This window comes from Archocentrus centrarchus, chromosome 4 (assembly GCF_007364275.1).
Source record: "Archocentrus centrarchus isolate MPI-CPG fArcCen1 chromosome 4, fArcCen1, whole genome shotgun sequence".
Classification (NCBI taxonomy): domain Eukaryota; kingdom Metazoa; phylum Chordata; class Actinopteri; order Cichliformes; family Cichlidae; genus Archocentrus; species Archocentrus centrarchus.
This window is the reverse complement of record NC_044349.1, coordinates 3,403,710-3,429,783: the sequence shown is the minus strand read 5'-3', so window position 1 is coordinate 3,429,783 and position 26,074 is coordinate 3,403,710. Positions and strand designations below refer to the sequence as shown.

General features: G+C 41.3%; 1 protein-coding gene across 1 annotated transcript; it reads right to left on the bottom strand.

Annotated features, from left to right (window-relative positions):
* Nucleotides 1-14,983: 14,983 nt before the first annotated feature.
* On the bottom strand, nt 14,984-25,848 carry LOC115778738 (aquaporin-4-like). The gene is made up of 5 exons (XM_030727017.1): nt 25,710-25,848; nt 20,480-20,933; nt 19,942-20,106; nt 19,338-19,418; nt 14,984-15,535 (listed from the first exon to the last, which is right to left on the bottom strand). The coding sequence occupies exons 1-5, from the start codon at nt 25,742-25,744 to the stop codon at nt 15,293-15,295; spliced, it is 978 nt and encodes a 325-aa protein (XP_030582877.1). The 5' UTR covers nt 25,745-25,848; the 3' UTR covers nt 14,984-15,292.
* Between the last annotated feature and the right edge of the window lie 226 nt (nt 25,849-26,074).

The window sequence follows — 26,074 nt, the reverse complement described above, 5'->3', positions numbered from 1 at the left end:
CAGCAAGCCCGCCTGTGAATGGCTACGAAACAAAACGAAATGAAGGTTTTGGAGTGGCCTAATCAAAGTCCGGAATTCAACTGCGATGTTTTGGCATGACCTTAAAAAGAAGAGTGGGCCAAACTTCCTCCACAGCAATGTGAAAAAAATCAATGCCAGTTCTCACAACAAGGTTGATTGCAGGTTTTGCTGCCAAGGGCGGCAAAACCTGTTATTATATGTTTAGGGGTCAGTTACTTTTTCACACAGGGGCAGGTAGGTTTGGATAACTTTTTACCCTTAATAAATCATCATTTAAGAACTGCATTTTGTATTTACTTGGGTTATCTTTTTCTGTTATTAAAATTAGTTTAATGCTCTGAAACATGTAAGCATAATAAATATGCAAATAACAAAACAAAAAATCATCAGGAAGGAGGCAAATGCTATCTCACAGCACTGTAAGACTTCCTGATTCGTTATTGCGAAAACACAATTAAATCCCGATTTAAAAATAAACCAAGTTTTTTTTTATTGTTTTACTTTACATATTTTGCATAATTCAGTAAGTTTATTATATTAGGGACAGAAAGGCATGTAACAGCTGCAAGTGGAGAGGGTGGGTATGTTTAACATCTCTGTGCCCAGGGGCCCACTGTCTCATTATCTCTCCCTGTGTTAAAGCAGTTGGATATAAAACAGATGTTTCATTCCTAGATGTAGATGGGTGGGGCAGCATGTAGGAATAGATATGTCTGTTGTAAACATCGTTGTGTAAATGCAGTTGGTGTCCATGCACAACGCAGTCAAATGATTGTTGGCATCGCTGCAAAGCAAGAAGCATTTCACCTGTTTTATCCATTATGTGATATGTAAGCAGTGTTGTAGCCAGATCTGTAGAAGCGACAGCCTCTGCTGCTGCGGCAGTGGTATTTGTCAGTGTGTTTGTGCTCTGGGGCATGTCACCAGGAAGCCGGAGACACTTCACAGGCATGAGGTGCCCCCGCATTTTAATTCTTGTTAGCCAAGCCCGCTTCAGACCTTGCTACTCAATTAGCAATTAGCCAGCCTTTTACATGGAGACCTTTGCTGTGGTGTGTGATTCTGGCCTGATTTGTATGCAGTTTGTGCAGACGCTGATAAGAGCACCCGCAGTACATGTGCAGTTTTTTTTTTTTTTTAATTTCATTTTATGATGATTTGCATGCCAGGACTGCTGCAGGGTGAGGGGAAATAACATGGCCCGTCTTCAAAGGGAGATCTGTACACCAAGCACAGCAAAATGTGTAGGACTGTGCTTTTTTTGTGCAGGCAGGTAATTTGCTCCTTGACTAATCTGCAGAGATAGGGAGAAGTTCAGAAAAAGCACTTACACAAAGAACAAGCTTTAGCTCGGAGGCTTGTCAAACACCTGAAGAAATTAACACCGAGGTGTAATAGCTGGAACAGACAAGCATCAGCACAAACCTCTGAGGTAATGAGAGGATGTGTGTTTGAATATGTCTGCTTTTAACCAGTACACACACACACACACACACACACACACACACACACACACACACACACACACACACACACACACACACACACACACACACACACACACACACACACACACACACGATGTGTGTATATACGAGAGTACATATGTATCCGATGATAATTAATTTGTGGTGTTATAGGAGACATAAGAGTGTGTCTGTGTATTTGTATTGGATGAGGAAGGTAGAGTGTAGGTGGAGGCTGGATGAAGCTAAAATTGATGTATAAATGGCACTGGAAGGTTTTAGCAGCAACATTTTTACACGTTTCCACAATAATCAGGTGGCTCAGTTTTAGTCCAGGCTTCCCTCCATGATGGACAAAATGCCAAACAGCTTTCATTAAACTGGTTATTCGAGTTAGTTCTACTAACCAAGCTTTTAACATTTTTAACATTCAATTCTGATCTTATAATCTTATAGATATATTTTGTAAATTCCTATATGTTAGCTAAGTGACTGGAAACCTCCCGAAATTAACTCTTTATGTCCAAATTTGTGCCTGTGTTGTTTTACAGCGATATTAACTGAAGTTGAACTAGGGCAGGACTGCACTTCCATGTAATCCCATTTTTAACCAGGCAGGTCATTAAGAACACATTTACAGTGTTCTTATTTGCAGCGGCAGCCAGGAAAAGGCAAAGGCTCTCGAGAAAATGGAGGCAGGATTCAAAGAAATATCAAGAAGTTCAAAGAAGAGCAGCACGCATCGAAGCGCCACAACACACCGACTTATAAAACACTAGAAACAGTGCCGAATGTTTTCATTCAAATTTGCATTGGGTGATCAAGACACTCAAGCAAGTGCTGCGAGTAGCTTAAAGGATAATAATTAAAAAAAAAAAAACATGAAACATACTGTTAGGGATTATTTATTTTTACTCAATGAATAAAGGACAAATGTTTAAAGGTAAACTCCAGTAAATTAGTTAATAAACAGTGAATCAACCAAATAATAAACAATTAAATAATACATTAGAAAGAGAACAACTGATCAGAAAGTATTAGACTAACCTCTCTGTTTCAGTGCATCTTATCTTGAGGACCGGCCACAAGGACGTATAATTAAAGCATCAGGAGAGAAGATGTACAAGAATCTGAGGAATCTGAGTCACGAAAAACCAGCTTGAACAAGACTGAGTGACGAAGGTCAACTTGTAGCGCCCAGAGAGTGTTTATGTATAGATAAAAGGCTGTCAGTATAAAAATGTTGTGGTTAGACAGGAACATGGGCTCAGAGAGAGAGAGAGCACACTCTTACTCTGGGTTCCCACATGGCCATGTGTGTAAACTTTCTGATTCTTTAATATATTAAATGACTTACTTTTTTTAATTAAAGTGTTTCAGGTGTCTTCCTTCATAAACAACCTGTTTACCTGTCAAAACCTAACTTCATAGTTTTTAAGTGTCTAATCCTAACACAGTAGTTTTTAATACCTAACCTTAACCAGCTTTTTGGTTGACCTTGTTACAAATGGCACCGCTTGCAACAAAAGAGGGAACTCATGCCAATATATTACATATTAACTGTTTCATTTACAAAAGACAAGGACAGAAAAATGAGTGGTGTGCTGGATATTCTGATGAGTCTCAACAGCCCGTTAGCCCACCTGCCATGTGGAAGGAGAGAGGCCAGGCCAGCTCCTTATATACTCTAGGCCACAATCAGCACTTGATGACCTACAAAGACAAATTGAGGAGGGTCATCACAGGATAAACCTAACCACGCAACCTATTTGTAATTAATAACATACTCATAAATCATTCAAATAGCATGAGACAAAGTGTGATGTGTATGACTTGAACAAAATAATGTTGGGAAACTCATGATGAGGACCATGAAAAAACTGAAAGGTCATTTCTAGCAACCCAAATCAATCGATTAAAAGTTGTGACTGTATCACAAACTGCCCCCCCCCCCCCCCAAAAAAAAACACACACACACACACACACACACACACACACAATTTTAACACCTTTAAAGACTGGCTTGTAAAAATGGAATACCATGAATTAATTTAGTGCCTGTGACATTAGTTTGTATCAGCAACACAATACCAGAGCTCAGCTTCTCATTAAATAACAAACAGATTGGTTGATAGTGATATTTCACACTGTGTCTCCTCATGGTCTGAATAGCTCCAGGTTTGCACATCTATAAGCATATACTGTATCTGCATGCAGAGCAAGCTGGTGCTTTGTCTTAAATGGATGTCTGATATATTATTAATAACCTGACAAACTACTGGGTGGCCTGAGGCAACACATCCAAATATGAGCTGAGCCAAACAGAAAACACACAAACAGTGAAGTGGGGCATAAAGTAGTGCATGCAAGTGTGTTTTTATAACAAATTTTGTCCACATAGGAGGGACTAGTACAAGGTTGTGTAATTGGGAGCGGTTGATCATGGAAGTTTCACCCCCTATTCCAGCACATCTCCAGGGGCAGTGGTGGGCAGTGGCATGTAGGGGACGTCTCGCCGCCACCCCCTGCTTCTTCAGCTACTATCCTTCCTCTGGAGCCACAGCCAAAAACTTGCTTTCTCTGCATCTCCTTCACGGCTTTCCACAGGTTTGAGCCTGTTGCTCCAGTGGTACGAAGTAGCTGTTCAACTGTTTTGGCCTAAAAACCCTGACAACAACCTCCATAGGGTTGTTGTTAATTGAGCCTGGCTTTCCAGTCAGCCTCTTTGCACTCCACTGCCAACTCAGCATATTTGAGATGTTTCCTCTCATGCGCTAATGTCATGTCTTCCTCCCAAGGGATAGTAAGCTTGATGAGGAGGACCCTTTTCTCTGCTGTGAACCATGAGACAATATCTGGCTGAAGAGTGGTTGTTGTAACTCTCTTAAAAAGACTAGAAACTTCCTGAGGTCCACGAATGTTTGCCAGTCTTTACAGGCTGACAGGATGGCATTCCTCCTTTAGTCAGATGCTTGGGTCATACTGCCTGCTTTAACAAAACCCATTAAACAGGTTTTGCTGTCTCTGGCAAATGGTTTGCCATCACCCTTCACCTCTCGAGGAGTTCAGCCAGCTTAGCCAGGACTAGATCATGGCCACCCAAAGCATCCCTGGGACAGTGCCATCTTGCACTTGCTTGCTTCCTGATGGGATGCGCTGGAGACATGCCACTCTGTTCCCACAAAATAGGCAGCCTACTTCGCTATCCATCCATCTGGTAAGATTCTGGGGACATGGAAGGGTGTCGTAGGCAGCCCTTAACATAAAGTTGAGTCTACTATGTATCATCCTCCACATATCTGCCCAGCTGAGACACCTGTTCAAGGTGGCATCCTACCTTGTCCAGGCTCCTCGGCTCCCCTGGGAAATTGCCCTTATGAAAAACCACTCCTCCTCCAGCCTGGAGACTTCATCCACTGCCAATGCTGTTTCTTTCTGGCTTTGGACCAGAATTGTATGTGCAGTCTAAACTGTCCCCATCAGTTCCTGATGTTGGAGGTTTGCACTGGTATCAATGTTGACTTGCACCTTCCACTTCTGGCCTGTGTGGACAGTAACTTTTGCGCTGTTCATGAGTGCGTCAGCAGAGTCCTTCAGTTCCATGGCAAGGTGTGCCTTCTCCTGCTTATACCCCATGGTGATGGACTTCAGTGGTACAGTAGCTCCAGCATGTTCCAGGCAAAGAGGCCCATATCAGAAAAGTAACTGTCCATCCTGCAAATCTCTGAGCTAGGGATGTTGCAGACCTTCAATGGCCACATCACCCATTGGTGCAGAGTGTGCTGGTAGCACCACACATTGAACTTCTCAGCCAAGGGACTGTGATTAGTCTTTGCCAGGTTGTCCACAAACTGGATGTGGCTACTGGATGTGGCTACCTTCCACATCTGTCCATCATACAGAGCTACAGTGTATTACCTCCCCAGATGGCTTTTCAGTAAGCTGTGGATTCTCCTCCTACCGCAACAGTGGTTTTGCCATAAAGCAGTCCTTTGCTTGTTGAGAGACTTCTTGATTTTGCTGCTTTGCTCTTCATTCTTGGCCATGTGAGCAGCTCGTCAAGGTGCTTTAGGAGCCTGGTTGTATATGGGGCCTTCTGCAACATGCTTGTGATGTCATCCATGTGGCTCTTCAGAGGTGGAAGCCTCTTGTCTGACGGTAATGCAACAACCCAAACAAACAGCACATTCTATGACATTTCCATGCTGCAGTTGCTGCCAATCTGTTTAGTAGTCTTCCAGTATGAAGCGCATTTGCAGGTTGCTGAAATACCTGGAGATGATATTTCTGACACAATCTGGGACACATGCATTAACAAGATCCAACCAAATCTCAATCTTTTCTCTCTTTGCGCACTGCTCCTGATCACAGATCGTGGAGGAATGCTGGGATTCTAGCCTTCTGGCAGCCTGTGTCAACGTAGCCATTCTTCATTAGAAAGTTTGCAGGTCTTGTAGTTGAAGGAGAAGAAAATCTTACCATCAACATTCAAAAGAGCAATGGTCCTGAACTGCCAGCAGCCATCACTGAACTGGACCGCTCAACTGTATATGTGCTGTTGTCTGGTTTTATAGCATTTTAATTCAATCATCTGAAAAATCACATAGTTACAGTTAATTGTACCAACAACCATGAAGTATGTGTTGCAGTTTGGTGAGCAAAATTCTAATGTTTCATTTGTGTATGGGATGCACCTTGCTAACCAAGCTTAGAAATATTAGCTGATTACTCTCTCCATCCCTTCACCTAACTATAGAGCAGAGGATGGGGTGCTAATTAAGTACTAATGAAACTGCTCTTGCTCAGCTCCCTGTTAAATTCAGAATTAAATTGATAATCCTTCTCCTTACATGCAAGTCTTGAATGATCAGACCTCATCATATCATAAAGCCCACATAGTGCCATATTAACCCAATAGAGTACTTCACTTTTAGACTGCAGGCTTACTTGTGGTTCCGAGAGCTTCCAAAAGTAGAATGTGGGGCAGAGCCTTCAACTATCAGTCCTTTGGAATCAGTTCCCAGTTTGGATTCAGAAGATAGATACAGGTACTTTTAGGATTACCATCCCTTAGTTATGTTGCTTTAGGTTCAGACTTCTTGGGAACTTCCCATGATGCACTGAGCATTTGTCCACTTTCCATGTTTATATAACTATTGCATACCAATAACGTTTGTTCACTCTCTCCATTTTGTTTTGCCCCGTTCTTCGTGGTCTCTATGCTCATCTTGTCCATTTTTTGCTTTCCTCTTGCCTCCCAGCCAGTCACAGAGAAGGGCAGCCCCCTGTCAGAGGATGGTTGCTCCCACTGTACCTTGTTCTGCCAGTGGTCCATTCTGCTTAAAAGGGAGTTCTTTCTCCCCATGGTTGTGTTAGGGATGTTTTTTTTTTTTACTCGGTGAATAAAGGACAAATGTTTAAAGGTAAACTCCAGTAAATTAATTAATAAACAGTAGATCAACCAAATAATAAACAATTAGAATAGAATAGAATGCCTTTATTGTCATTATACAGGATGTACAATGAGATTGGAGGGCCACTCCTGTTCAGTGCCATGTAACAGAAAATCAAACTCTCTAAAATAAAAATAAAAATATTATAAAAATATTATAATCTAGTATAATCAATATAATCAAGAGATATACAGAAAATAAACAAGGTGTAAAATATACAAAAAAATAGAATGTATAAAAATATATACATACATTGGTGCATCTGTACATTGTAAGAAAAGTAAATATGTGTATACATATAATAATGAAGATGATGAATATTGCACTTGGTGAATGAATATTTCACTAGTGAATGAATACTGGATATTACACAATATAGGAATGTTAGATATTGTTCAGTATGAATAATATAATATTGCACAGAGATGTGGGTGTTGCACAGTTACAGTGGGTGAGTGTGTGAGTTCAGGGTGGTGATTGCTCTGGCAAATAAACTGTTCTTGAGTCTGTTTGTTCTGGCTTTGATGCTCCTGTAGCTCCTGCCAGAGGGCAGCAGGTCAAACAGGTCAAAGCCAGGGTGTGAGCTGTCCTTGATGATGTTGCTGGCTCTGCTGATGCAGCAGGAGGTGTAGATGTCCATCAGGGAGGGGAGAGGGCAGCCAACGATTCTTTGTGCTGTCTTGACTACCCTCTGAAGCCTCACCCTGTCTTCCTCAGTGCAGCTGCCGTACCATACTGTGATACAGTACGTCAGCAGGCTCTCAATGGATGAGCGGTAGAAGTTAAATAATATATTAGACAGGGAGCAATAGATCAGAAAATACTAGACTAACTTCTCTGTTTCAGTGCATCTTATCTTGAGGCTCGGCCACAAGAATGTGCAATTAAAACATCACCAACGTCACCATGTTCTGTCATTAATCTGGACAAGATTTCTCTATGACAAATTAAAACATCAGGAAGATGATGTGCTGCATGACTCCACTGCTGAGGAATCTGGGCCATGAAAAACCAGCTTGAACAAGACTGAATGACGAAGTCAACTCGTAGCACCCAGAGATTATGTTTAGATAAGTATAAAAATGTTGTGGTTAGACAGGAACACGGGCTCAGAGAGAGAGAGCACACACAGGCCTGCTGTCTCCTCCGAGTCCCCGCATATGCACGTGTGATTTTTCTGATTCTTTAATATATTAAAGGTCTTACTTTTTTAATTAAATTGTTTCAGGTGCCTTCCTTCATAAACAACCTGTTTAGCTGTCAGTTGCCAAGTGTTGCTCATAGGGGTTCATCTGGTCATTGAGGTTCTCCCTCTAGCATTGCAGGGTCTACATCTGACTGTTGTTGTTCAAATAAAATTAAAAATGATATGGTTACTTCTTACCCAACAAGAAAAAAAAAAAAAAAAAAATCATACAACCAAAAAGAAAATCAAGATGTCTGAAAGTTCACAAACCAGTGGGAGGTGTCGCAATGACCGTGCCCATCTTTATACAGTTAAAATAGTTTCACCAGGAGAATCAAAGACTTCTCAACTTTTTAGACATAATTTGCATTAGTAACTAGGAATACTTATGAGCAACAACCAAGACGTTTCAATAATATGTGATGTGTTTTGTTGCAGCCAGTCTCTAAAAATAATAACAGTTAAAATAAAGATAAAATAAATGCACACAAGTCTCTGAGGCAGGATCAGTTTGGTGCTTTATTTCTGAGATTACTCAAAACTCTGCATCTCTCTTCTGGTTATTGCAGTTTTAATGAGACTGTTTTATTCATTCTCTCCAATTAATTTAAATTAAGTGACAAGGATTTAATTTTTTACATAAATAGCCAAGAGAGAATAGAGGCTCTGCTGGAGCTCTGATACAGTCTCTCTCTCTCTCTCTCTCTCTCTCTCTCACATGCATGCACACACACACACACACAGACAGACACACATGCACACACGCACACACACACACACACACACACAGACAGACACACACGCACACACACACAGACAGACACACACGCACACACACGCAGACACACACACACACACACACACACACACACACACACACACACACACACAAAACACGCAGACAGACACAGACGCAGACAGACACAGACACATGCAGACAGACACAGACGCAGACAGACACACACACACACACGCAGACAGACACAGACACACACACACACACGCAGACAGACACAGACACACACACACACACACACACACAGACACACACACACACACACACACGCACACACACACACACACACACACACACACACACAAAACACACACACACACACACACACACACACACACACACAAAACACACGCACACACACACACGAAACACATGCAGACACACACACACACACGAAACACATGCAGACACACACACACACACAAAACACATGCAGACACACAACACACACACACACAAAACACATGCAGACACACACACACACACAAAACACATGCAGACACACACACGCAGAGAGCGTAGAACGTAGGGAGCTTTTTCAGTCAGGCAGTGGGGACCTCTACTGGTCGACAGAAGCACCTACAGCCATGTGGATTTCCTCCATTACACTGTACACATCCTTCATTTTAATTAATAATCATTTTTATTATTATGAAACTGATTACACCCACATCCTGTAGGTCATTTCCTCTGGTCTGAGTTGGGGAGCCTCATTTTAGTAAAGTCAGGCAGAATCACAACACAGTTTGCAGTGGTGTGTCAATTTCGTTTTTGATTATTACAAAAATTTAGTAAGGACTAATCTGAGTTATTCTTTTAATAGGTTAGCAAGAGAAATTTATGTTTTGCATTCTTTCTTTCCTTTTTTGTATGGATGTACCTTTGAGCTGTTTATGCTGTGAACAAAGAGCGTTTATAAAAGTCAGACGTAGACACTGCAATGCCATTTCACTTTTTGGATGTGAGGAGCGACTGTGAAACTGAAGGACACTGCAAACTCATATTGCAGTAACTTGTCAACCACAAGATAGCTCTTAGCATCAATATACTGCATGTATATTTTATATATAGTGTAGTATATATTTTGGGGTGTGAATAAATTTAATTCAGGTTAAATTGGCAAACAGATTCCAGGCTACTGAGGCGGACTATTGTGACACAGAACGTCACCTCTCTGGTGGAGAATGAGCCTGAGCTAATGCATGAGACTGAGAGATATCAGCTAGATATACGTGTAGTCGGGCTCACCTCAATGCACGGCCTGGGCTCTGGAACCAGTCTCGGGGGGTTGACTATGTTCCACTCTGGAGTTGTCCCTGGTGAGAGGCGGTGGGCTGGAGTGAGTATCCTCATATCCCCTCATCTTGCTGTCTGTTCATCAGAGTTTTCACCAGTGGACAAGAGGGTTGCATCTCTGCACCTTAAGGGAACAGGTCCTGACTGTTTGTGCATATGTGCCAAATGACAGTTCAGACTACCCAGCATTCTTAGAGTCACTGGGTGGGGTGCTCAAGGATGCTCCATCTGGTGACTCAGTCGTTATACTGGGAGACTACAACGCTCAACATGGGCAACGCAACGACAATGAGAATACCATATTCAAACATAAGGATGTCCATAAGTGCACGTGGCACCAGGACACCCTATAGGTCGCAGGTAGATGATTGATTTTGTAACCATCATCAAGTCTGCGGCTGTATGTTCTGGACACTCAGGTAAAGAGAGGAGCTGAGCTTTCAGCTGATCACTAACTGGTGGTGAGTTGGACCAGGTGGTGGGAGAAGATGTTGGACAGATCGGGTGCACCTAAAAGTATATTGAGGGTGTGCTGGGAATGCCTGGCAATGGCCCCAGTCTGCGAGATCTTTAACTCCCATCTCTGGCAGAACTTCAACAGGATTCCAACGGAGGCTGAGGACATTGAGTCAGAATGGACCATGTTCCGCACCTCCATTGTTGATGCTATTGCACGGCACTGTGGCTGCAACGTGGTTGGTGCCTGATGTGGTGGTAATCCCCAAACTAGATGGTGGACACCGGCGGTGAAGGGAGCCATCAAGCTGAAGAAGGAGCACTATCAGAACTGGTTAACCTATGGGACTTCGGAGGCAGCTGATGAGTACTGGCAGGCCAAATGGAATACAGCTTGGACAGTGGCTGAGGCAAAAACTTGGAGGTGGGAGTTCAGTGAGGCCATGGAAAAAGACTTTCAGACTGCCTCAGAACAATTCTGGCAAACCGTCAGGTGACTCAGGAGGGGAACAAGGTGCTCTACTCACACAGTGTATAGAGCAGGTCAGGTGGTGCTGACTTCCACTGATAGTCAGGTTGTGGAAGGAATACTTCCAGGACCCCCTTAATGCCACTGACATGTCTTCTGTAGAGAAAGTAGAGTCTGGGTCTGAGTCATCTGATCATCCAGCAATCACCATTTTTCAAGGTATTCAGATTGAACAGATATCTCAGTATAAATATTTAGGATTTATAATTCATGATGCGCTTACTTTTGCACCGCATATTCAGCAATTTGTTAGAAGAACAAAACTAAAGTTGGGTTTTTATTTTAAAAATCAAGCTTTGCAGCTCTTTCAAGGCAAAAAAGCAACTTGTTGCAGCTAATTTTATGTCAGTACTTGATTATGATGTTTTGTACATGCATGCATCTTCTCAGTGGTTACAATCACTGGACTCTGTGCAGGCCAGTCAAGTTCTTCTACACCAAACTGGCTCATTCATGTTTTTATGGAGCTGCTCTGTGCACTGGTGTGCACACCAGTTCACAGATTCTTACTTCAGACATATATGGAAAACTCTGTTTATTTTTCAAATATATGGATTGTAATATTATTTTTAGGATGTATTATAAATTATTTTTTAGTTAACCAAAAGTCTGCATTGTTGGTTTGATAGCTCTTGCATTTTGGCTCAAACAAGATTTCATATCAGGCTGTTATTCATTCTGTAATATTAATTAGTGATACATGAATTAAAAACTAATATTTATTTAATAGCCTACGGGATAAAATGCGTAAATCTACACAGCAGTGCTTGCTGCTGTTGTTACCAACAGAGGGCGACGTTACACCTGTTTGCCATGTAAGCCGGTGACAATGTCAATATGAGCGCCGAAGAGGTGATCATCTTTTTGCATGCCAGTATTATACTTAAATAGTCTCTGCTGGTCACAGACTATTTTTCTGAGATTTACTGTGAGATCTTTGAGAAGTACAATCTTTTAAAACTGGCTTCACTCACATCAGCACAGCTGAGAACACCAACAACTCAGAGATAAAAATTTAAAGGCAAACTTAATCTGTTTCAAGCCTCAAGGCCAAAATTTACACATCTCAGTTTTTCATTGATCTTGCAGTTTGCTCAGTAATGAGTGCTACAGTCTCACAGGGCCATAAGAGGCTTTAGTGGTATGTTAACAGCTCATTTTTTTCATGCATGGCTGCATGAGGCCACCGTGCAGCCCAACTGGTTGTGTTCAGTGCTGCTTAGTAAATCCAACTCATTTTCCTGACATAAAGGGAGGGGGGGGGGGGGGGCAGTATCCCTTTAAGTCTATTCATGTGTCCAACCATACTGTGGGTCCCACACATCTGACTAATCTAAAAGAGACTTTTCATGGGTTATATGACTTTTCTTCCAGAGAAAATGATCTCTATGCCAATGGTGATAAAAACAAAAAATCTACAAATAACATTAACACATACCAGTAAAATGCAAGGACAACAGATGAATGCAGGAGAAAATCATTAATCTGGTGATTTAGCTCACAGAGTGGTAAAACAAACATTTTAATTCCAGCTAATAATTTTACTCCTAAGTGTCCTCTCAGTGCTGCTGTTTATTTCTAAGGTGCACATTAGAGCTCTGAAACGGCTTAACAAGCTGCACATATGAAACGTATTCTCCCAGCAGAGAATCTAAAACATGCTGCAAATAAAAGAATCCGTGAAAACGCGATATTTCCAGCTCATTTTAAACTGACACTGTGACACAGGCCCCTGAGCTTCCTGCAACAGCGCGAGAGAAATTACCGTAATAACCCTATGTTGGCTGTGAAGTGCAACTTCTCAGCTTTCAGAAACCATATGGTTTTTTCCAAGGGAACTAACTGTCGTGTAATTACGTGGGCAAAGTGCGCTCGCCCAATCATCTCAGCAGCTGGGAGTTACAAGCTGTTTAAAGGGCTTGTGGACAGCTGGCTATTAAAGGGTTTCAGAGTAAAGATTAAATATAAAAATAGAGTTCAAACATCAGTTTAGTCCACATACAAATTTGATACGAGGTCAGCACGTACAGTGTTGGTGTCCTGTTTTACAATCACATATAAATGATTACAGAACAATACAACTGTTGTAAAATTTTGCTGCCAACAGAAAAACCCAAAACCAAAGAACACAGCTGCGTCTAAGACTTTAAGATTCTTACTGATGCTCATCAGAGAAACACAAAGACTGAAAAACTTCAGACCAGGGATCTTCAAATCCAGGCCTCGAGGCCCAGTGACCTGCAGGCTTTAGATGTGTCCTTGATCCAACACACCTGAATCAAATGGTTGAATTACCTCCTCAGTATGCAGTCAAATTCTCCAGCTAATGACTTCTGTATTTGACTCAGGTGTGTTGAAGCAGAGACACATCTAAAAGGTGCAGGACACCAGACCTCGAGGCCTGGATTTGAGGATCCCTGCTTTAGACCTTCCTGTTCACCTTGCAGAGATCCGAGGGATCTTCCAGGAATGGTGACGCTATTTACCGGAGAACTGATTGGTCAGGGGGAGGTGATTTCATACCTGTTGACCTCTAATTTGTAACCTAACCTGCTCACAGCATAGGTTCCCATACCCCAGTAAAAACTGCGCCACCTTCATAGTACTAAAAACCCAGTTACCTGGATAAGCCAAAATCCTGCTTTGTAGTATCGGCCCAGTGAGAAAGCTTATTCACAAGTGGGAAACATAAAAGAATGCTGCCAGTCATCCCAGAAGTGGACTTCCCAAAATATTCATCCAAGGTCAGACTACAAATTGCTCAGAGAAATAAAAAAAAAATCTGTGTTACATCTCTAACGTTCATGACAGTATAATTAGAAAATTAGAAAATCAGTTTCACCTGTTGTTAATCTCATTAACATCAAAGCAGCTGAAACTGATTAACGACCCTCTCTGCTACTGACCAGATCAATATCCCAGAAGTTTAATTGACTCCGATTAAAAAGCGTTCCTTTAATTTTTTCAGCAGTGCATTTTTATTAGAGACATCCCAGTACCATGAACCACTTTAGGGCATCTTCTATTTTGATATCAGGCATAAAGCTAGCAGCAGCCTCCTGAGTAGTCTCTGCACCCCCGCCTTCAACTGAACTGCAGACAAATTCTGTACAGCAGGATTAACGTGAAGTGGAGCTTTACATATTTTTTGTTGAATAAACTATTAAATAAGCACATTTCTTTTTGCTGTTCTTCACCTCTGCCTGAGCACACCGTTTCTCTGTTTCAAAGGGGATCAAAAGTTCAAGTATGTTTTCATGGCATGCAGGTTTTTCCTCCTTTTTGTCTTCTGTGGTTAGAAATTGATGAGACTCCACAGGGTGCCCTCTCCTCTGTTGAACTTGATACTTTAAAAGCAGACTGCAACCCCCCTCCGATGGTGTGAGCACAACAAAAAGATCAGTGAATAAATTAAGATGGCCTCTTGAGGTTATGAAAACTTAATGTTGTACCCTAACAAGTATTGTTAGCTGCTTACATCATAAAACACCAGAGTGGGCGTGCTGTGAGCGCTGACTTTTAAGCATGTCAGTGTTTTCTGGCAGAAAGTCAGCATAAATGATGTTCAGATGGAAGAAAACAGAATCAGAGAGATGAAATCACTCGTTAAGATGTTTTGTTTTCAGGGAGCTCAACATTAATTTTATAATGCATCCCTATTTTCAGGAGTATGACTGAGGGTGGGACAAGTTTGCTTCATTGTTGCCGTTTGTCTTTCACTTTCTCTTCCTCAGGTCTGTTTTCCTCTGTTGGAACAGTGCCACAGATTTCACCCTTGTTGTTCCTCAGATGTGACACTTCCCCTGAAAAGAAACTCTAAATACATATTACATGAGCACAAGCACACACTTTTCAGCAGTTTCTTTTTATTTATCTACTTCATTTTTTATGAAAACCTTGCAGCCCTTTGCTTAAACTTTGCAAATGTGATCTTTTTGGTTGCCAAAGAAGAAGGCCCCCGTCTTGAAATGTTCGGTCTTCCTTCTATAACTGTTACCATTTTAATGTGCCTGTCTACAGGAGGATAGTCTCCTTCAGAGCAGACTGCTGTGCAGCAGCCTGGGCACCGGTGCTTCCTTTCCTTTCTAGTCAAACAGAGGACAACACCTCCTCAGATACCTCCCTTTCCCTCCTCTCAGCTCTTTCAACATCCATGACAGTGAAGAGAGGCTCCTGGGCTGTGCCTGAGTCCTGCCGTTGTTTAGTAGCAGTGAAGGGTGCCTTGACGAAAGTCTCAGAGAAACGTTTCTTCAACTCTGGGTCTGGGCAGAACAAGTATTCATACAGGGCTGCAGCCAGAGTCCCACCCATCGATGGACCCACCCAGTACACCTAGCACACAAACACACAGGAAACACACGGAACATGGGTGATGCTGAGTCTGCACAAATAACGACAAACATTTATCAATTATCAAGGTTAGATTTGAAAGGAATTCACATATTTTAACACGGACCTCAATATCATTCTGGAAGAAAAGTCAGGATTAGCAAATTTATTAGGATTCATCTCCTAGGCACACTAGAAAATTTTATAGAAATACATCCAACAGTTGTTGAGATTCACTCACTTCATATCAGTTCAATTAAATTTTATTTATATAGCACCAAATCCCAACAAACAGTCTGCTCAAGGTGGTTTATATTGTGAGGTAAGGACCCTACAGTAACTACAGAGAAAACCCAACAGTCAAAAAGACCCCCTATGAGCAGCACTTGGTGACAGTGGGAAGGAAAAACTCCCTTTTAACAGGAAGAAACCTCCAGCAGAACCAGGCTCAGGGAGGGGGGGGTCATCTGCTGTGACCAGCTGGGGCTGAGGGGAGAGAAAAGACATGCTGTGGAAGAGAGCCAGAGATTAATAATAACTAATGATTAAGTGCAGAGTGGGGTATAAACAGAGTGAGCTGGTTCCACAGAAGAGGGGCCTGAAAGCTGAAGGCTCTGCCTCCCATTCTACTCTTAAGGATCCTAGGAACCACAAGTAAGCCAGCAGTCTGAGAGCAAAGTGATCTGTTGGGGTGATACACACACACACACACACACACACACACACACACACACACACACACACACACACACACACACACACACACACACACAAAATAAAACTTAGTGTATGTGAATCCCTGTGGTGTGCTTCTCCATAACAGCCTGAATAACAGCCCCCCCAAAAAAACTGGGCCTACAGAGATTTGCCACACAGAGGAAAACATTAAAAATAAATAACAAGACTTCAGTTTTTCTGACAAGCCAATGAATGATGGTCTCAAACCACATCTAAGAAAATCCTGGAGGCTGCCAGTGCTACCCCTCAGCCGCCTGTCAGTAGAATCTTTAGGTGGCATAAATCCTCTGGAACCACAAGTTCTAGAACACATAATTAGCCGGCCTTGGTAGATCTGAATGGGATGCATAAGAGCCTTAGTCACTTTCAAATGGCAAAGTAAGAACCAGGAATAAGAAATGCTAAAATCATAATAAATATAAACCACTGAGAATACTGTGACTTTCTGTAATTGGCATTATTATGGCAAGAACTATCTCGTCCAAGACTTTTAGTAGATGCATCTGTGGTATCAATTCGAAAATCCCAGGTGACCTCGTTATCGAGTTCTCACATTCACAAAGCTGAAAGTTGGCCGCCCGCCCAGCGGGGTGACGAGAATGCCCCATCAGCCTTTTTAGGCTGAGGGGTAAAGATTGTCTGGCAGTCTGTCATCGCCCTCCACTGAGCCGGGCCACTAATGTAACTGAAGATAGAGACAGAAAAACATCAGCACACAAAGACAAAAAAGGACTCCAGTTTCATGGCGGTAAAGTGCTGTTAACAGCTGATAGCACCGTCATCTTAACTGAAGGTGTTTATTCTGGTCCAGAGTGCGAACAGCACGTCTACACCTTTTAGTTATGTGACAGAAAAGTGGTGCACACATCTCGTCTTGGTTATCGTCTCTGCTGTGGGAGAGGTGCTGGACTGGCAGGCAGTGTTTGTAGGGCCTTTGATGGATGAGACATTTAAACTGATAAAAAGCTATGCCACAAATAAAACACAAAGTACATAAAATATCCATTTAGCTACAGTGTTATTTGTTAGAAATGACCTTACAGGATAACAAGGGTGCACATGAGGATAAAAATACTTTTGTATTTAAAAGCTTTAAATGTTAGAATTCCTAACTTCTCATTGAAGTTGGGAGTTTTCTCTGCTCACATTTTTCATGCAGTTTTGGCTGATGTATCCTGCAGTGCCATGACACAGAAATATAATGATCAATCAATAATTAATCCAGCCTAGCTCCGATTTTTCATGAAGGTGGAAACAGATCAAAAAAACCCCACTAATGACTGTGCAGTGAACTCATTTCCAAACTTCTGGCTCAGGAGCTCCAAGCTAACATTATACTGACTGTATGCAGCACCAGCCTCCATTGCTGAACTTACACTTTCCAGATTGTGCGTCTCATTGTGCGTTGTACGGTTAGGTTGTTTGTATGAGCGTCTGAACAAAAATTTCCTGTTCCTACACGCTAGCGTGGCCTGGTGGTGCAGCGGGAATCATGGTCTGTTTGAATCTTCTGGTGGGAAGTTTGCAGAGATACTGGGGAGGGAAAGAGGGCATTTACTTTTACACAAAACACATAAAGGCAAAAAGATGTCTTTTTAAAAAGCTTTTCAGATTTCCTTTTTAAAGCACATCTCAGCGTAGTTTAGACATCTGGTAAAGGAAGCGCTTCAGTATATTTTGGCGGGTAGAATTTGATTGTGTTATCCTTTGCAAACTGTGGCATCTTTTGGCTCCTTGAGTGTTTTCCTCCTGCATTTTATGATTTTTATGACTGTTTTATTGTTGTAGATTTATCACTTTAATCACTTTGGTTTCATTCTCATAATTTTACAATTTTTAAATTGATAATAGTAAGCATTGGAAACCAGACTCTAGAGGGGACGTGACCTATCTGTACCAAAATGCACACCTCTGCTTTGCTCATAAAGTACAGTCACTGAAATGTCTGAAGGTAAAACAGCAGTGACATCCAAGACAGCATCTTCCATGTTCGCGATGCCATTCCCGCAGCAGCAGGTACACAGATATAAGTGCGAAGGCAGAGGAAATGAAAGAGACGGAGAAAGTGTCTCCCCGTGAAATGAGACAGTGCTGTGTGAAAATGATGAGAAGCAGAAAGAATATCAAAGCTGTACAAAGGAGAGAGACCACAACAATCTCCAAGATCAAAATCTAAACAAGCAATGACTTCAAAGCTGAGAGAACACACAAAGACCCAGAATACTAACGAGGCGTCAGGATAGCAGCGCAGCAGAGATTCATTTCAAAGTTTCTGTGCTTATTGTTGAAAAGAGCTCAGAGATAATCCTTCTTTGTTGTTGGAGGAAAAAAACTTTCCAAACAAAAAGCTGACACTGGACACATTTGGTACAAAACGCCACATTACATCCAAAAATAATTTAAATCATCCACCAGAATCAGCTGACAGATGAGTGTTACATCAGACCTGCAATAACTGACTCTGGTTTCCATCTGGGGGGGGGGGGGGGGGGGGGGGGGGGGGGGGCAGCAAAAACAAGTCTGACACGAAACTGACACCTTTGAGGTAGATGTAGAGCAAGTTCAACATTCACTTATCATAGCATAATCAATCAGGCTAAGCACTCACACAAAGGTGGTTATGAGCTTCAGCGGCAGCATTCAAAGCATGTGACTGATCACAAACACGGACACGTCTACCGGTGGCAGGGGGCGTATTTTACAAACGAAGACCAAATTATAATATTAGCAAAATGTGAAGATATAAAACAAACAGCTGGGTCTTTTTCATCATTTCTCATGACTCATGAACTGGACCGTGACACTAGCTAAATGTTAGCTGTGTTATTCAGCTGTGTGGTGCTTTGCAGATAGTGTAAAACAGCACACCTGCTGCTGGAAAAGATGCTACGAGAGCACTGCGATGTGGTCCAGACCCTTAGTTAACTAAAACTCCCTACAAAGCTCCATAAAGCTGAGGACAGCTGCAGATTCCTTCTGAATTTATCACTACAACTGTTTTCTTTGCACAGCTATAGATACCACGACTCTGCATATTGATAATGAATATGAATCAAAATGTTGTTACCCAGTGATTCTCCCAGGACCATGTGACCACGGCCGGGCCGAAGGATCGAGCAGGGTTCATGCTGGCTCCAGTGTAGGGAATCTAAGGAAACAATCACAACCACCATCACAGGAACATGACAGATGGATATTCACAAATAAAACAAGACTTCAGCAGTTGAACTAGAAAAAGCATTTCCTGAAGAAAATAAGGCAATTGGACTCATTTTTAGGTGCCTGGAGATGTTTCACCTCTCCACTAGGGGTCACTGTATTCCAACCACAACTCTTCAGGCTTTGTGACAATACTCAACAACCATCCATCTAAGCAACTGAATGAGGAAGTGAAATGAAGCTCATACCAGCAAAACTGCAAAGATCTCGGTGCTTTCAGCTTTCACTGTGTTCTAGTGTAACTGAAAGATTTGCCACTTCGTAACAGTGCCAATAAAAAGCTGCTGATGGCTACAGTGACAACTGAATTTTTCTCAAGTCTAGATAAAGCACAAGGCGCAAATCACCACAGCATGTTAAAAGACAGCAGCCTCATCCAGTGCACTAGGTGCTTTTACTAGGAACCAAGTCATCACTCATAGTAACAACTGCATGGGTGTTAGGGTACTTACAGCAAACAGGTGACCAACACAAACGGACAGGCCAATAGCCAAAGAAGATGAACCGTTGAGATCACTGCGTTTGTGGTCACAGGTGGCAAAGATGGTGAAGATCAGCTGAAAGGTGATGAAGAGTTCTACAACCAGGGCAGTGCCCACAGAAAGACTTTTATTCACCTGTGTGAGTGAAACAACACTGTTAATTTTAAGAAAACCAGAGAGTAATGTGTAATGGGCTGCTTTTTTTTTGAGTAACCACCCCAACACTGCTGACATATGATCTGGATAAGCACAATTAGCATATAACGACATGCAGATGACATTACAGTCTGAATACAGTGCAATCCATTTAACCATTCAGACAGAGCTAATCAGCTGGAGCCAATCTGTGCGATCAGGCTGGTCTTTACTTTTGAGAAGGTAAATCATTCTGAAAAGTTACACATTTGTTATCAGAGAGGAATTCAGAAGGTGACCTCGAACAGCTGATAATAATCACTTAAAAAAAATAGATATACATTTAAAGACCCGCTTGTCATTCTGCTCTTACCTCAGTGACTCCCATGCCACCCCTGACAGAGGCTGGGGTGATGCCATAGAGTATAGCAGCCCCAACTATGGCTCCTACACACTGGGCCAGAAGGTAAAAGACTGCTTTAGCCAGGCTCAGCTTTCTGGTCACAACCATAGCTGCTGTGACTGCTGGGTTGATATGAGCACCGCTAATATGGCCGAAACACTGCACCATGGTGGCAATAGTCAGGCCAAAGCAGAGAGAGATGAGCACAAGGTCAGGGGGGTGGGGATTCTCCTTAACAGAGCCCCAGCTGACAGTTGAGCCGAGCCCAAGCAGGACGAAGAGCAGCATGGCAAAGAACTCGGCCCCCACACAGCGCCAGAACTCCTTAGTCCAGATGCCCTTAAAGGCAGTCATGGCTTTGTCTCGAGTGCAGCACGATGGAGGCCAGAACCGAGAGTGTGGTGTACAGGGAAAGCAACACCTCCTGGAAGGGAGCACAGTGAGAGAAAACATAGTATGAGAAGGATTATGGCCTTTTAATGGGGAAATAAACACAAGGATAACATAAAACTGTTGGTTTCAATAAGCACAATCTTCTGTGTTAAATAAGTGCAGATCAACTGGACTTGAACCGATGATTCATTTAGTGAAATGAAATTCACTTTCTTCTACACTCCTATACAACATACAGATTACAAAACAAACTAAAGCTAAGGGTATAGCACAGGACGTACTGTAGAAGAGAAGCACAGAACCACTGGAGCTCTAAAGTAACCAGTGCGTTGGTGACCTAATGTTCTGGACAAGTTTTACACAACAAGTTAAAGCAGATGAACACCTACAGTCATGCAACAAGAGCAAAGCACACTTTCTTATTCACTGCAGATTAAACAAGCACAAGGCATTCAGGCTGAGTTGGTCAGTGAATTACACTTTTATCATTATATAGTATCAATAGAATATCCAGTACCAATCAAAAGTCTGGACACACCTTCTCATTCAATGTTTTTCTTTTTTCTCCTACATTGTAAATAAATACTGAGGTCATCTGGACTATGGAGAAACACATAAGGAATCATGTAGTAAACTTGAAAGTGTTAAACAAACCAAAATACGTTAGATTCTTCAAAGTAGGCACCTTTAATTTTGCTCTTCATGAGATAGTCACCTGAGATGGTTTTCCAACGGTCTTAAAGGAGTTCCCAGAGGTGCTGAGCACTTGTTGGCTGCTTTGCTTTCACTCTGCAGTCCAACTCATCCCAAACCATCTCAGTTCATTTTAGATCACGTGATTGTGGAGGCCAGGTCATCTGACGCAGCACTCCATCACCCTCTTTTTTGGTCAAATAGCCCTTACATTAGCCTGGAGGTGTGTTTGGGGTCATTGTCCTGTTGAAAATCAAATGATGGTCCCACTGAGCTCAAACCAGATGGGATGGCATGTTGCTGCAGGATGCTGCGGTAGTCATGCTGGTTAAGTGTGCCTTGGATTTTGAATAAATCTCCAACAGTGTCACCAGCAAAGCACCCCCATACCATCACACTTCCTCCTCCATCCTTCACACTGGGAACTACACATGTAGGAACCATCTGCTCACCTTTGCCGTGTCTTACAAAGACATGACATTTGTAATATTAGAAAAAAAGAAAAAAAAACGTGACGTTTGGAACCAAAAATCTCATATTTGGACTCTTCAGACCAAAGGACAGATTTCCACTGGTCTAATGTCCATTCCTTGTGTTCCTTGGCCCGAGCCATTCTCTTCCTCTTGGTTCTTCCTTAGAAGTGGCTTCTTTGCAGCAATTTGACCATAAAATCCAGATTGAAGCAGTCTTCTCTGAACAGTTGATGTTGAGATGTGTGTTTCTTGAATCATTTAGGTGGACTCTTATCCTGGGTGCTGTTAACCTGTGGTTTCTGAGGCTGGTAACTCTGATGAACCGATCCTGTGCATCAGAGGGACCTCTTGGTCTTCCTTTCCTGGGGCGGTCCTGATGAGAACCAGATTCATCATAACGTTTGACGGTCTTTGTGACTGCACTTGAGGATACTTTCAAAGTTCTTGAAATTTTTCAGATTGACTGCCCTTCATTTCTTAAAGTGATGATGGACTGTTTTCCTTTACTTAGTTGAGTCGTTCTTCCCATAATATGAATTAGAACGTTACTCAAATAAGACTATTCACTTTATAACAACTCTACCTGTTCACAACACAACTGATGGTCTCAAACACATTAAGAGGGCAAGAAATTCAGAAAAATGAACTCTCGACAGGCACAGCTGTTACCTGAAGGCCATTCCAGGCGACTGTCTCATAAAGCTGGCTGAGAAAATGCCAAGATGTCCAAAACTGTCATCTAAACAAGAGGTGCCTAATTTGAAGAATCTAAAATATAAAAAATTCTGGGGTTTTTTTTGTTTACTAAATAATTTCATATGCATTTCTTCATAGTTTGATGACTTTAGTGTTAATCTACAATGCAGACACTTTTTAAATGATGAAAAACCACTGAATTAGAAGTTGTCTCCTGACTTTTGACTGGTGCTGTGCAAGGATATAAAAAGCTATTACATCATATCCTTCCACACTTCTTTTCTTATATGGTTGGAAAGACTCCATTGTGGACTGTCATCCCACCTATGCTGTTTCTTAGCTGAGCTTTGATCATGCTTTTAATCATCAGGCGTGGCATGTGGAGGTGGCTATTCTAGTTTCTGAAAATTGAATGTTTTTAGCATGTTGGATGTTTTGAATCTTAATTATAAAAACACTAATAACAATACTTACTAAACTGCCTCATTTAAACTGGATTTTAACTTTGTGAGATGATGCTTGCAGGTAGCCAATAATGCATATCCCACTGAATAAGCCTTATGAAGGCCCAGTCTATACTGTGCTTTAATGGTGCACACCAGATTAACAAAATAATGTTTTTTTTTTTTAATTAGTTACAGGGAGAAAATTACACAGTGGTGCTTTGAGCCTTCGGATGCCTTTAGGGTCTGGACCAGTGTGGAGAATTGGCCACTCTGCACAGTTGGTAGCCTAACCTCAATTCTATTTTTAGCCTGGTTTTCAAATGCCTTTTAAATTGCTATAGTTTTCCGATTGATTGCATTTGTATTTGTATTGTGCACCACACAAGGACCCTTCCATATTTATTATATTTGTGCTTAATTACATTATGATAGATGATCACAAATTACAAACTAATGCATACAAAATGCACTGGGTGAGACAAATGACGGGTCAGTGACTCTCTTTGGAGGGTTAATCCAACCCTGAAGATAATTAAAAAAGATAAAAAGCACGGAGAACAATCCAAATGTCTCATTAGCTACTCTAATTGGTTTCAACCTAGATGTTCATGAATTTATTTTAATGAATCACATACTTTGACACCAAATCATTATTTGATTTGGGAGATAAATTAATGAAGTCAAGGTGATATATGTCAAACACTGCAATTTTACTTTAACACATGGTTTATGTATATAAATTTCATAACAACTGATCTGCCTCTAAGATCTGTCTCTTTCACCAAGAGCCTCAAACTCATCTGATTGTGGACCACAGTGGATTCTTTGTCCCTCTGATGTATCTGAGAACAATGTGACACCATCCTGTCCAAGAATTTCATACAGTACAATAACTGTGTGGGCCCCTTTTTGCTTTTGTGGTGTACGCACAAAAACAACACTACTGTCATACTTTTTAAGATTTATTTGGAATCAGAGTACAGCATATGTTATATATGTTATGTATTTTTCTGCGTAACTACTGTGTAACTACATTAATATAGGCCACAACATAAATGTAACATCAGAGTTCATATAAAACCAGGGCTTTTATTTTAATTACAAGATGTGATAAGTAAAAATAAATTAATTAATACAAAATCAATATATAAAGTAAAGGTAACAGGGGCTGTGTATCCCATAATAACAGTAGAAGCAGTAGAAGCAGTAGAAGCAGAGTAGAACAGGTCATCATGGACATTGCAAAAAAGGCACAAGGCTGCGATCACCCATCCCAAACAGAGGGCGACACAGACCATGTAGGAGACCTCTAGTGGTTGTGTGAAGAACTGCATGCCAAATCTCAGGCGGTAAATAAAGCGTAGCACTTAAGCTTTCTAAAGTGTCCATTAGATTGTAAAAGGGTTTATTTTAAATGTCCTGAACCTAAACAAGTTCTTTGGTGACAAAACTGGCCAGTGCAATAAATCAGAATAAAATTCATGAAGTAACCAATATTAAGCCTATGGAAGAGAAATAGTTCTTATTATGCTGTTTCCAAATTGGTGCATTGTGACCAGAGCCTGCACTACTGGATGGCACACAGATGGTTGCAAATTTATGTCACCCAGACCCAAGATGCGAAAATCACAACACTAATATCAGTCATGGTTTTTACTTTTATTATCATGAAAACAAACAGCCAGGGCTTAAATTAGTACATAATAAAAGACAAAGTTTCTTTTTTCTTCAAACTACAAATAAATTCTTGATTTCTGAAGTCAGTAACCTTTGCTTTTTAGTATTAATGGGATATATATATATATATATATATATATATATATATATATATATATATATATATATATATATATATATATATATATATATATATATATATATATATATCTCAATCAATTTATACGAAATAATAATGAAAAAAATTACGTAAACTAGAAAATACCATTTTATTTACATAAATCCCTGCAGGATTATTCATTATTTTTTATTTGGAGCTAGAACAGAGACTTAATCACCTTAAAGTAAGCACATAAATCCTATTTCCATTAAAATTTTCTTTTACATATAGAAGTTTCTCATCGTAACTCTGACTACAAAAAGTTACAGCCTTCTCCTTTAAAACAACCACACAACCATCCATCTTCATATTTACTTTAAACTCCTCTAATAAATTATATTGATCCATTATTCTCAACAGCAGCAGCAATAATAATTCTTTTTTTTTTTTTTAGCGGACGCAATTTAATAACCAGTATAAGGAATTTATAAAACATGATTAAAATAAGCATGCAAACTAACGTGATTATAACAATAATTTAAGCCTTAACTCCCACAAAATTAAAAATATATTTTAAAACGACCTCTGTTGAAAGCAAGTGTCAAATTTCTATTTTGCGGCGATGCAGCAGTTTGCTCTGCATAATATATCCTGAAAGATAAAAGCTAAATTTTTCCTACCGTTTCGCTTTAGCTCCTGTGCGTCTTTACGCGCGTACTCACCTCAGACGTTCCAGAGCCCCGCCGCTCTCCGTCATGACTCCACCAGCCCGGATGGAGGATTCTGGCTTTTATAGCGGGGCTCTGTGCGTGAACGCACAGCTTGTGTTAGTGATTAGGGTCTAGTTTAGCCTAGTCTGACCTCAGCAGTGGCAGAAAAATGAGATGACTGGAGTTAGCAGGGGCGTTTCCATATTTTTTCAGTGGGGTGGCATAGGAGGCGTGGGGAGGCGGGGGGGACGGGGGGGGGGGCGGGGGGGGGGGGGGGGGGGGGGGGGGGGGGGGGGTGAAATCAGGCCTGTGCTCTCACTGTGCAGATTTTTTACATGAGAAGTACACTGTCCAAGAGCCTAGAGTCTTAGATAAAA